Source organism: Acanthopagrus latus, chromosome 13, assembly GCF_904848185.1.
Source record: "Acanthopagrus latus isolate v.2019 chromosome 13, fAcaLat1.1, whole genome shotgun sequence".
NCBI lineage: Eukaryota > Metazoa > Chordata > Actinopteri > Spariformes > Sparidae > Acanthopagrus > Acanthopagrus latus.
In genome coordinates, this window is record NC_051051.1 from 5,486,938 (window position 1) to 5,498,970 (window position 12,033).

Genomic DNA, 12,033 nt, shown 5'->3' on the forward strand with positions numbered 1-12,033 from the left:
AGGAGAAAGAACGAAGACAGAAGACTTAAATTAAGAGTTCATGATGGACAAATTCCTATAAGGGGTCGTAGTCTTGACTCGACATACACAGCTTTTATTTTGATAATAATAAGATCCAGCTGCACCGCCCCCCCCCCCCCCCCCCCACCCCCCATGTCTGTTTTCCATCCTCAGGAGGAAATCAATATCATGCTGTAGCTGAGCACACAATAACTAGGCTGATGTTCGTTCTCATGCACTCGACAGTCGATTTGTCACCGATATCACTCTAATATTAGAGAAACACAGCTTGGCTGATGTGAACAATAATATGCAGAAAAGCCCTTTATAGCTGTGCAGTGCAGACCAGGTGAAGTCGCTCCCCGTACCAGGCAGCCCACCATCACCCCCCACCCCCACCCCACCTACAACCCCCCTCCCTTCTCCCTCCTTCATCCCCGTCCCAACATTAACATTCATGGAGCCACTGGAGTGTGGCGAGCCGAGTACATCGAGCCGGCGACGAGATGCGGGGATGGAGGGCGAGGGGGAGGGTGGGAGGATGGGGCCCCCCCCCACCCCCCTACACCCCCACCCCGCCTGATAAGGGCTGGTGGAAGAAAGGGGAGGGGTGGGGTGGGGTGTGGTGGTGAAGGTTGCCCAATATGGGATTGTGGGAAAGGTCAGCAAGCAAGGTGCTGCGTCTTTGGCCATATATCACAATTATTACCGTAGGTCATTGACTGGCATGGAAATTATGGGATCAGTGACAGGTTCACGTGGCATGCTGGAGGACTGGGCAAGGCCGAGCAAGCGAGGAGTCACAGTCGACCTCCACCACACCTCAGTGAAAGTAGTTTTCAACCAAGCTCGCAGTTTGAATTTGAGATTCCCCATCAGCTCCAGCTGTGCTCGCTGTCAATTAACAAACTAGCATGCTAACCTGGGATGGTAAGCGTGGTAAACAACATCCTAGACATGAACATGCTAGCAAAGTCATTTTTAGCTTGTTAGCATGCTGATATCTGATGCAGGATTGACCATGTGTGTTATATTACACAAGGAAATTGACACAGGTTTTTTCCATTGCTCTCAAACATACACCTACGAGAAAGGGCAACAAAGGCTGGACAAATAAAGATAAATAATTAGAATAAAGAATGGTAATGTCTATAAAGCATTTAGCTCAAGGCCCCAGCCTCATAGAGATGCTAGCTATGGCTACTATGGCTTTTTTTTAAAGGTGGAAGATGTGGGCAGAATTTTGGTTAAAAGTGAAGTTAACATTATCATTGGAATTCAAAGAAACAACAGAGTTGACTTTATGTCAAAGACCTCTCCAGTCCCCAGCTGCCCAGTCACAGTCCTGATCAATCCTGCTGTAAATCACCTCCATACTAAAGCCATCAGGCTTTGATTTAGCATGTTCTGTTGTCTGGGTAACATTGTTCCATTTTACATTTTGTCTGTTTAACTCATCTGTTGTCATTTCCTTGTCTATGAAGGATAGAACACATTACTACTTGTGGTTATCTTGACGTACACACACAAATGCAAACAGTGTGTGCTCTTACGTGCACGTGTGCTGCTGTGTTGCAAAAACATTTTCTGTTTGTTTGTTTTTAATCTTTCCCATGTAGCACATCAGGATAAGAACTGATTAGCCGAACCGATGGCTTCAAGTCTTAGCCTATGCTGAGGACCGTGCAGTATGCCGCACACACGTGCACGTTGCCCTCATCATAAGTTAAAGCATGCACAGAGTTGCTGACTGAAAGAGTTTAGCTGAATGCAAACATCGGTCCAGCGGTGGCCCATTTTGAGGGGTGCGGCGCATTAAAATGCATGCATTAGAGGCATATCAGTGGAGCGTGGAAAGCCAACTCCCTATGGAAATGTTTGGTTTACTGCTCCTCACAGGGCCCGTGGTCGGGCTTATTTGTGACCAGTGTCCTCTGCCTGTGAAGGACAAAGGCAGCCAACCAGGGAAATCACTACGCTTGACAACATAGCATGGAGCAGTATCATCTGACAGCACCGCTTTCCGACATTTAAATCAGACTGATAAAGATGTCTCTAAGTTCCCAAGAAGCTGTCCTCACCTCCAGGAGTGGTAGAGAGCAAGAGTTGCTGCTGAAGCGCTGTAGGGAGATCTACATTTTAAGTGAATGTCCTTTTAATGAAGCTCTTATAGGCGTTTAGATTCCATCAAGCCACTGGAGCAAATGTTATTCCCTACACTTGCTGCTTACAGCCAAATAAACTGAAGTATCTAGACAATAAAAAAGGCCGCTCTCATGTGCTACACTCAATCAAACGCTGGATCAAACTCAAGGTATATTTTTCTCAAATGTACAGGAGGTGTAGACTTGGCAGACGCAGACTACTGTCGCCGACCAGCCCACCCCCCTCCCTCCCATCCCCAGTTCCTCCACCCTGGTCGTCCACCCCATTACACACACATATGCACACAATACGTTTTGCAGAGCGGAGTTTTTTTCATGCTCGAGCATTACGCGCTTGATTGCAAATGAGAGTAGCTGTGTCTGTGTCTTGTCTTTGTCTCCTGGGTTCCTATAAACCCCCGATCGCAACAGACAAAGTGGTGTGATGGAATTCCGGCGTTGTGTCAAAACCAACGGGGGAACCAAATACCTCTTCATGCCTCCCTTTTATGGCACGTTATTTCCAGAGGCGTGTTGGTCTTTGGATCCCTTTGACAGAATCTTTTGGCGCGATCGAGATCATAAAGGGTTCATTTCACATGATAAAAATCTCAATAGTTATCATCAGGTTTACCCTGGGCAATGTTCAGGAGTCTGAATCCAAGCCTTGTCAGGGTGAATCACAGAATAACTGAGGACACGTCAGATATAAAACACATTATACTGTCATCACACTCTAAAAAAAAAAGAACAGCAAGTGAAAGGCTGATTAAAATCTTAACGAGCGTAGCTTCCTCGGCCTTTGTTGAGCGAATGGCTTGTCAATATCCGTAACATGCTGAAATCTTCTAAGCACTTGGCCTCCCTGATTAAGCGCTGCAGGAAAAGAAAAGTAGGTGGGGAACACTCACAATTCTGTCCTCTTCAACTTTAATCAAAAGTACACTGACGTGCCGCAGCCCCCTCCCTCTCTTTTCATAATAATGGGCCGCTAAAAATTCAGGAGGCAGGCTCCACATCAATCACTCGCCAGATTTGAGTCCAATGCAATAAATATGTAAATGAGGGAGAAGCCAATGTCTCGTAGCTTTGAGATCAGCGCGAGGAGGGGAAAGAGAAAAAAAAAAAAAAAAGGGAAAAACTGTATTAATTGCCCATGGCCAGAGGAATCCTATTACTGTGGGCATTGATTATAAAATTGTATGTGTGAATGATTTTCATGCAGAAAGTGGACTTACCAAGCCGTGAGCAAAAAAAAAAAAAAAAGAAAATGAAGAAAGAGTCAAATTAGCCGATTTGGGCCAGATTGTTGCGAGCGACTACGAGGAAACAGCAGCGACACAAAGGCCAAATCTAAGTTCAAATGAGGTTTGGATTAGAAAAAATGAAAAGGATTTCTTTGTTAGATTACAATAAAATGATTACTGCAGTCTTAACATTTTTCATACTGTAATGTTTTAATGGTATTTACCTCAAGAGTTGCTTTTCACAGGTTTTAAATTGGCCTTGGAGCAGGTTTTTAGGGTGTCCTTGGAGAACTGGGGGGCACAGGATATCATTCTTTTTTCTTTTTTTTTTACCCAATGCAAAGTCCATTAGTGCGGTGCCGTAATGGACTCTCTTCTGTCAGATAGCTGACATTTTTCCACACTATTATAATCATGACGTAGGACCATCACAGAAAGGCCAAAATGTTATCATACAAAGAGGATTGACCGTGCCAAACCACACTGATCTTTTTTTGTTGGAAACAGTTGAATATGTTGTGCAGCTCTCCTCCTCAGAGGACGAATAACCGTCACCGGGCATTGGTCCATCCAGCAGTGAACGCCATAATGACTGTCAGCTACATTTAAATTGATTCGCTGGCTTTTCGTGTTTGACTTGCAAATCTCCCCCCTTAATCGCGGCATTTTGCTCAGATAAACAAGGATTAGTTTGATTAACAGCATAACATCACCCCCAAACATTTAAACACTGTAGGCCTCAGACACAAGCGTTAATTACCAGAAATATGTCACAACGTGAAACATAATACATGTATTATTTGCATGTGTGTAAATAGTTTATTTTGAAAAATCCTTTTAAGAGATATTTTAGATTGTAGATCAGAAGATTTTAGCTGTGTACAGTAAATCAAACTGTTCTCACTGTTACTTGTGACTGTGTTATCTGTACGGTTAAAGAATTCAGTCACACAGATTTCCAGCTGTTCCAGCAGGGTATCAAAAAACTGACGCTAACAATTTTCTGTGATGCTGCTTTAAATCTAATGACTACAGCTCCCATGAGGCTTTGCCACGGGATCTCGAAAAACCCCCATGGGAACTATAGTTTTCTAATAATCTTAACCATCGTTGTTTGATTATCATATGGCTTAAAATTACAGGAAGCAGGTACCAAATTATTAGTTAGAAAGTAAACGGAATACCAATAAACAAAATCTGCTTTTGATAAACGTCAGTGGGACGTATGTGAGATGGCGGCATGCCGACGTTAATCCAGGACTGAGATTGGATTTTTCTAGAGTAAGCGGCATCTGTAGAGGTGCCTCAAGCTTTCTTCCACTGGAAGCTGGACCCTAGAAACCTGTATCTGACTAAATGATATCAAGAAAGGTCCAAATGTCTCCCTCAACAACGTGATTTTATTTCCAGAATGATAAATATTTTTCTTGTTATCAACATTGCTGGCACTGTAGTTAACACAGCTGATCCCAGACGCTGCTCAGGTATGGGATGTAATCAAGTCCATTTACAAAAGTACATTTGTGATGCAATTCTGCTTTACTTGAATATTTCCATTTTTATGCTATATGCTATTCTTCCACACTACACTACAGAATGAAATATTTCACCTTTGTCCTTGTATTTGGTTCCTTTTCTTACAGATTAAGATTAATACAAATTATAACTAATATTCGATAAAATGATGATGAATTGAAGTAGTTAAAATTAGCTGCACCTTTACCAGCAACAACATTAGTGATACTTACATATTAATGAGGCATTAATTATTATCCACTGATATATATTATTCTGAAAGGGGCCATTCTAGGATAATGAGTCATTTTGCTTTTGGGTAATTTGCTCTGATGCTAACATATTTTTTACTTTTTAATTTTTTGAAATGGGAATTGTTCTTGTAGCATAATATTTTTACACGGTATTGTAAAAAAAAAAAAAAAGAAAAAAGATGGAACTATTTCTTCTGCCACTGCTGCCTTAATACTAATTTAGGATTTGATCATAGTCCCCCAAAAAATGAGTTTGAGTGATGCTCGCTAAAAACAAAAAACGCCCAACTGTCCCAAACATATATATGCATGTATGCTGGAATTCATTAAGATGTTCCTCACTGAAACCTTATGGGATGAATTCCAGGATCACATCTATATTTCCCTGTGGCTGATGGTTTGAGACCCTCCTTGTCACCCCCCCCCCCCCCCCCCCGAACCAAACAGCTCCTCCTCGCCCTGCTCCTTCCTCCGGCCTCCCGCTTCACTGCTCAGCAGTTCGATTATTCGGTCTGTCCTGCCCTCCTTTTGTAACGCTCTCTCATCTATTCCCTCGCCTGACTCGAATATTCACCCTGTCATCAACCTCTTCTCTGCCATCAACACTTCAGTTGTTGTATCTGAATACGTCCCCTGCAGCTGCACCTCTGAAAATACACAGAAAACTTCCTAAATAGACGACGAGGGGCCCTTTTGCATCACATGAAAACACAAATGGATGCACGCGGACACACACCCATACAGTATGTTATCTCTCAAATGTCTTTTGTGCTTTTTTAAAAAAAAAAATTTTCAGTACATTATCATAAACTCAATTGAAGAAGTCAAAAAGGAAAACAGGTGAATAAATCCAGGTACAGAAACAAACAGTGGGGTTCGGTGTCATGTGTTCTCCACCTCACAGCACCCAGCAGACATCAGCCACTTTATAAAGCCGACAGCTCACTAACATCTGCAAAGTGATCTGAAAAGAATGCTGACTGATTGCTCCTTGATTTGAGAGCTCATTGATTGCCAGCTGGATGTTTTCTTTTTTTTTTTTTGTTGCCTGGATTAGCCAGCGCTGTCAGCTAACGCCACGATGAGCAGCTCCAGTTCTGTCGACTGTGCTGCAGCAGCAAGACAAGACAGCCAGCTCTTGTTTTTTTTTTTTCCTTTTTTGAAACCCTCTCCTTGAAAACGCATTTAAAAAGCGATCAGCAACAACAGATGATATTTGAATGTTACGGCAAGAAGTCGTAATTATGTAGGTCAGTTGTGTTTGTTATGTGAAACCTGAGAGAGGCTTCAAAACACATCTTTTAAAAAGACGGAGAGGTATGAAACAACCAATCACAGTCGGCTAAAATCAAACAACAGCCAGTCGGGGTGTAAATCTGGTGTAAATACGTCCCAGTCAGCATTTATTTATCAGCTGGTTTTACCAAATTCATGTTGAGGATGACATACGAGAGTATTTATGACTCTGGTCTGTAAACATATCTATATATCTATATTTGATTCCTTGTTGGATCCCCCACACAGAATCACTTTGGGGTAACACTTCATAACCATCATTAATAAATTAGAACTTTACAGTTAATCAAACATGAGTTAACAGGTATTTCACTGTTAACATGCAATGAAATGCCTTGTGAACCTTTTATGAAGCAACTGTAAAGGTTTATCATTCGCATCCAGGTGATGTTTACGAACTAACACAGCACATTCACAAGTACGTTTCACATCAGCTGCGACTTAACAATAAAGAATTTGCTCTTTAGATGGATTCTGAGGTATTTCATCGTTTGGCACCAGTGAAATAACTATTAACTAATGTTTAGTCAACCAGAAATGTACCATTTATTATAAAATGTGACGTAGTTTTGGTGCATGAAATATAATTTCTACGGATTTATTTGTCCTGTTTGTGATGTTTGTACAGAATCAAAATTGACTCCTGTTGGAAAGACGAGCGCTGCATGTTTTTCCCCCGCGGAGTGATTAAGAAAACAACAATGATCGCTGTGTGTTTTATTATACAGCGAACGGTCGTAAACACCAGTCATCATGAACTTCACGGAAACAATCAGGTGGATCTCATGAATAAACATTGCTGCTGCTGCTGACAGTGTACGAGGACCATCAGCGCTTCCAATCGGACATTTTGACCCATAAAGACAAAACCCGTTTGTGGGCTTCTCTGGCTGAATGAACTGCAAATCACTGATTTTTGTGTGTGTGTCTGTGTGTGTGTGTGTGTTTGTTTTACACCCTAAGATAATTAGAAAAAGGAAGCGAAGACTTAAAAAAAAAAGGAAAAAAAATGCTTTGTCTCACAACCAAAGGTGCAAAGGTTTTTGCACTGTGCATTCATTCGGCAAACAGTTTATTAGTATTTTCTGTGGGTTTTTTTTCGTTTTTTTTCTTTTTTTAAATGAGGACATAGTACAAACTAGCACAGTGAAGCGACCACATGAATAGAACAGCTACAAAAAGTTTGGTTTGTTTGCGATATATACGTGTCCGTCCGTCTGGATCAAGAGGTTTTGTGTTTTTTTTAATACAATGCTGATAATCCAGAACCCCTGAATACTGGAGCTTTTTATTAAGTAAACAGTCGACTGCGTTCTGTACAGGTGTCCATTATTCTGTATATGTACTGCTGGACTCGTGTCACGTTTTTTTTTACATATAAAATCTTCAGATTCATAAAGATATCCTTTTGAAGGCAAACGTGTCGGCAATAAAATCATAAAAGAAAATCAAAATCAACAAAAACAATGTTTCCACAGTCCTGAGAGGATTTTTTTTGTCTTGTTTTTTGGTCAACTGCATTGAACATCACAATCATCATCTGCTACTGAACCATAAACTCTTGTGTTTACAGGTGAACTCGTGGATGGAGAAGGGGGGTGCTGCGGAAAAATGTGATAAAAATGTCATCATGCACCTTCATGTCTCCATCATTTTCTGGACAAACTGTGTCCGACACGCGGCAGACAAAAAGTTGGCAAAAACCGCTGGAAAAAAACACTTTCTGCAGCATATAAATGTGTTTGTTTATTGCTTGATCAATGAGGGCCCCAGCACTGTGAACGTATCAATGAGTCAAACGCACATGGACTATTTAAAACAATCTATTGATTGGCTAGTCAATAAACAATTATACCAACATACAAATATAGAGATTTATAAATAGTTAAAGAGAAGCGTAACAGGAGTGTAAGCAAATAAATAAATAGATAAATAAATATATGAATGAATAAATAAATAAATAAGTAAATAAGGGACAAAAAAAGAAAACAACAACATAAAAGCATTGATTTGCCTTCAAAATCCAAGTGTGCCTTGTCGTCGGGTGTGAGCTGGATTACCAGACAGTGCCTTCGCTCATTTCTGAGGAGGGTTGTGACAGTTGGTTGGTGTATCCGTTGTCACTGAGGGACACGGTGGTGTAGGGCGTGCCGGGCCCACACATCTCACTGTGCATCGAGCCCGGTATGTGGGGCTCCGGACTGGGTGAGTCCGCCGGGTGGTGGGACACCGTGTCGGAGAAACACTGCATCTCTCCGGGACAGTGGTGCCCCGGGTGGTGGTGGTGGTGGTGTTGGTGGTCTATGACTCCCAGTGGGGTGCCAGCGGGGACAGAGGAGGGCACGAAGCCCAGGTCTGCTGGAGTCTGAGCCTGGGACGATGGCGGGCCTTGGAAGTACTCGTAATTCCCTCCCGAGCTGTAGTATTCAGCAGGATAATCTGTGTGTACATTAACATCTGGATTAGAGCACAGAAGTGAAAATCCAAACAATGAGAATTATTCATTTTTTCTGTTCTTGCCTTTCTTTTTTCTTTTTTTTTCAACAAATCAACAGACAGAAACACTCAACATCAACCTGAGGAGGTTTCATTCATCAATAAGTACAATCAACCTTTTGACTATCAAGGGCAGTCATCAATCCCCCCCCACCACACACACACACACACACACACACACACACACACACACACACATCTCCACCACCAGTACACTGCTCACCTCCATAATAAGAGAAGTGGCCGAGCTCCTCCGCCTCCAGCCTCTCCCCCAGCGCTCTCATCCGCCTCTGGCCGCGGAAGAACACGTGTCTCCGGCCGTTCAGGGTGCTCAGCTGCTTCATGCGCCTCTCTTTGGACCTCCGATTCTGGAACCAAACCTTCAGGGCAAAAAAATAAATAGATAAATAAATTAGAAAGTGGCACATTTTGGCACTGATCAGCAAAATGGATAAACACGAGCAGGAAAATCAGGGGGGCACAAAGGAAGACGCCATCATGCACCTGCGGATGCCTCGCAGGGGACGTCACAGCATCCTTAGTGTGAAGATGAGGGGGAAAATGTCACATTTCGATATCCTAATGATTGAATTAAATGAGCTAGAGGCCTAAAAATATTTCTATACATTTATCTATATTAATCTAGGTGTTTGGGAGTTGGAATAAGGATTTCTGTACATGCGTAAAAAGCTAAACTGGCCACGTGAGGTGAGGAATATTCATCCCACTTAAACACAATAGACCATTTAATGCATTTCAATGTCAAATCCAAAAGGAAATTTCACCGAGGGAGTTTTTTTTTCTTTTCTTTTCTTTTCTTCTTTTTTTTTTTTTAAAGCGCTAAGTGACTCCTGCTTTTAAAGGTTTTAGGAGCGCGATGGGAGTAAAGATTATGGGAACATGTGGTTTGGAAATCCTTAGCTGAACAAAAAAACAGATGATAAAACATTAAGGACAGCATCCTGTAGAAAACCCAAGGGGTGTCCGGAAAATGCCCTCAGCCACAAGTTGCCCCCCCCTTTTTTTTTTTTTTTTTTTTTGGAATATCCATAAAAACCATTTGAGGCGTTTTGCGCAGCGCCTCCCTGCTCCCAGATCCTGGATGTGGGGGTGCTCGGTGTAAATAACCCGCATTCCCCGTGTGAACCTCACCTGGATGACTCTCATGCTGAGGCCGGTCTCCCGTGACAGCTGCTCCCTGATGTGCCTGGTGGGCTTCGGCGTGGCCGCGAACGCCGCCTTCAGGGTCTCCAGCTGCTTGGCTTTAATGGTGGTCCGAGGCCCGCGTCGCTTCCCGACGGCGCTCTGCTCGTCGTTCTCGTTGCCGCACACGTCCTTATCCGATAAATGTCCCGTTTCCGAGTCCTTGCCGTCGTCCTGCGGGTCCTGGGAGTCCGGAGACAGACTCGGGTCGCTGCACGTCGTGACTGCCAAGAGAATAAAAAACAACACACACGTCAGCACATTACGCGCTTTCATGTCGAGGATCTGGGAATCTAAACCGCGGCTGGAGAATGATTGATTTGTAATTTTTTCAAGTGCGTTTATGTCAGAAATAATTTATCAATATTATAAATATTACTTTGAGGATTCAGGATCGATGTAAATAATTAAAAAAGCCAATTTGAACTATAGTGTAGAACATAGGGAAGAATTATATGTGTCTTCTTCTTCGTCTTCTTCTTCTTCTTCTTATAATAATAATAATAATAATAATAATAATAATAATAATAAACAGTAAGACGTGTCAACGCTCACCTGAGAGGAGGATTGTGTCTTTGCCATTGTTGTTCTGATAGTCCTCCTTGCAGACGAACTTGAACTCGTCCAGGATGTACAGCTCCTCCCCGGTGGACAGCTGCTTGTTGCACATCACGCAGGTGAAACAGTTCAGGTGAAACACTTTGCTCTTGGCCCTGCGGACCAGATCGCTGGGTAAAATCCCCTGAGCGCAGCCGTCACACTTAGTCCCAAACCTCCTGTTAGAAAGAGAGAGAGAGAGAGAAGAGGGAGACGAGTCAGAGGAGGGAAGTCTGTGCTGGGTTCACATCTTTTATTTATTTATTCTTTTACTTTTTAGCAGAGGCTGAAGAAATCAGGAGGAGCTACACCAAATCGGTTATTATTATTTAGACTGTATAGACTTGATAAGATAAGACTTCATAATAGAATATATGTATAACCTCAGACAAAGTAAAGAACAGTGGCACATAAGTGGATGAAAACAGAATCATAGGGGCAATAAGGGACAGTTGTTTTATTCTAGCTTTCATTCATATATATTCATATATATATATATATATTCATATATATATCATATATATATTTCATTTATATATATATATATACATATATAAAGTTATAAAGTTTCCACAGCTTTGAATTAAAAAAAGCAAAAGTGCTGAACCCCAGCAGCTCCATTTATTTATTTCATCTATATCGTTTTGAAACTAACCTTTAACTGACAAATCCCATGTATTTTATACTTTCTAACAAACATGTAATAAACAACACACATTTCTTTCTTTCTTTGTTTTTTTTTCTTTTTCTTTTTCTTTTTGATGCTTACCTAAAGAAGTCATTCTTACAGTACAGCTTCCCCTCTCGAGAGAAGCACTTCTCGGTCAGAGTGCATTTGCATTCGCAGCACTGGACACATTTGATGTGCCACGGTCTGTCCAGAACTTTGAGCAGGAACCTATCGAGAATAGGCTTCTCACAGCCGGCACAGTGCAGCATCGTCTGGAGTTATTCCCAGCCCCTCGGTGTGTGAGTGTGTGCGTGTGTGTGTGTGTGTGTGTGTTGATGGGATAAGATGCTCTGTTTGTTTGTTTGTTTGTTCCTCCTCCTCCTCCTCGGGTTTTTGCTGTTGTTGTTGACTCTTTGCTTTGGGTACGATCCAGGAAATCCTTAACGTATCCCCTCCCACAAAAAGAAAAAATCAGAAAGAAGAAATCACATCACACCATCCGTGAGGTTCGTGCGCTCCACAGGGGACAACAATCCAACATCTGGACAGAGAGCTCCAAACGGCAGGTGGAGAAACAAAATGAAAAATAAAAGACAGCATTTTCTTCTCTC

The 12,033-nt window shown here is 42.1% G+C and overlaps 1 protein-coding gene across 1 annotated transcript; it reads right to left on the bottom strand.

Annotated features, from left to right (window-relative positions):
• Window positions 1–7,817: 7,817 nt before the first annotated feature.
• Window positions 7,818–11,714, bottom strand: LOC119031362 (LIM/homeobox protein Lhx1-like). The gene is made up of 5 exons (XM_037119786.1): window positions 11,522–11,714; window positions 10,711–10,931; window positions 10,105–10,379; window positions 9,176–9,332; window positions 7,818–8,895 (listed from the first exon to the last, which is right to left on the bottom strand). The coding sequence occupies exons 1-5, from the start codon at window positions 11,689–11,691 to the stop codon at window positions 8,513–8,515; spliced, it is 1,206 nt and encodes a 401-aa protein (XP_036975681.1). The 5' UTR covers window positions 11,692–11,714; the 3' UTR covers window positions 7,818–8,512.
• Window positions 11,715–12,033: the final 319 nt, after the last annotated feature.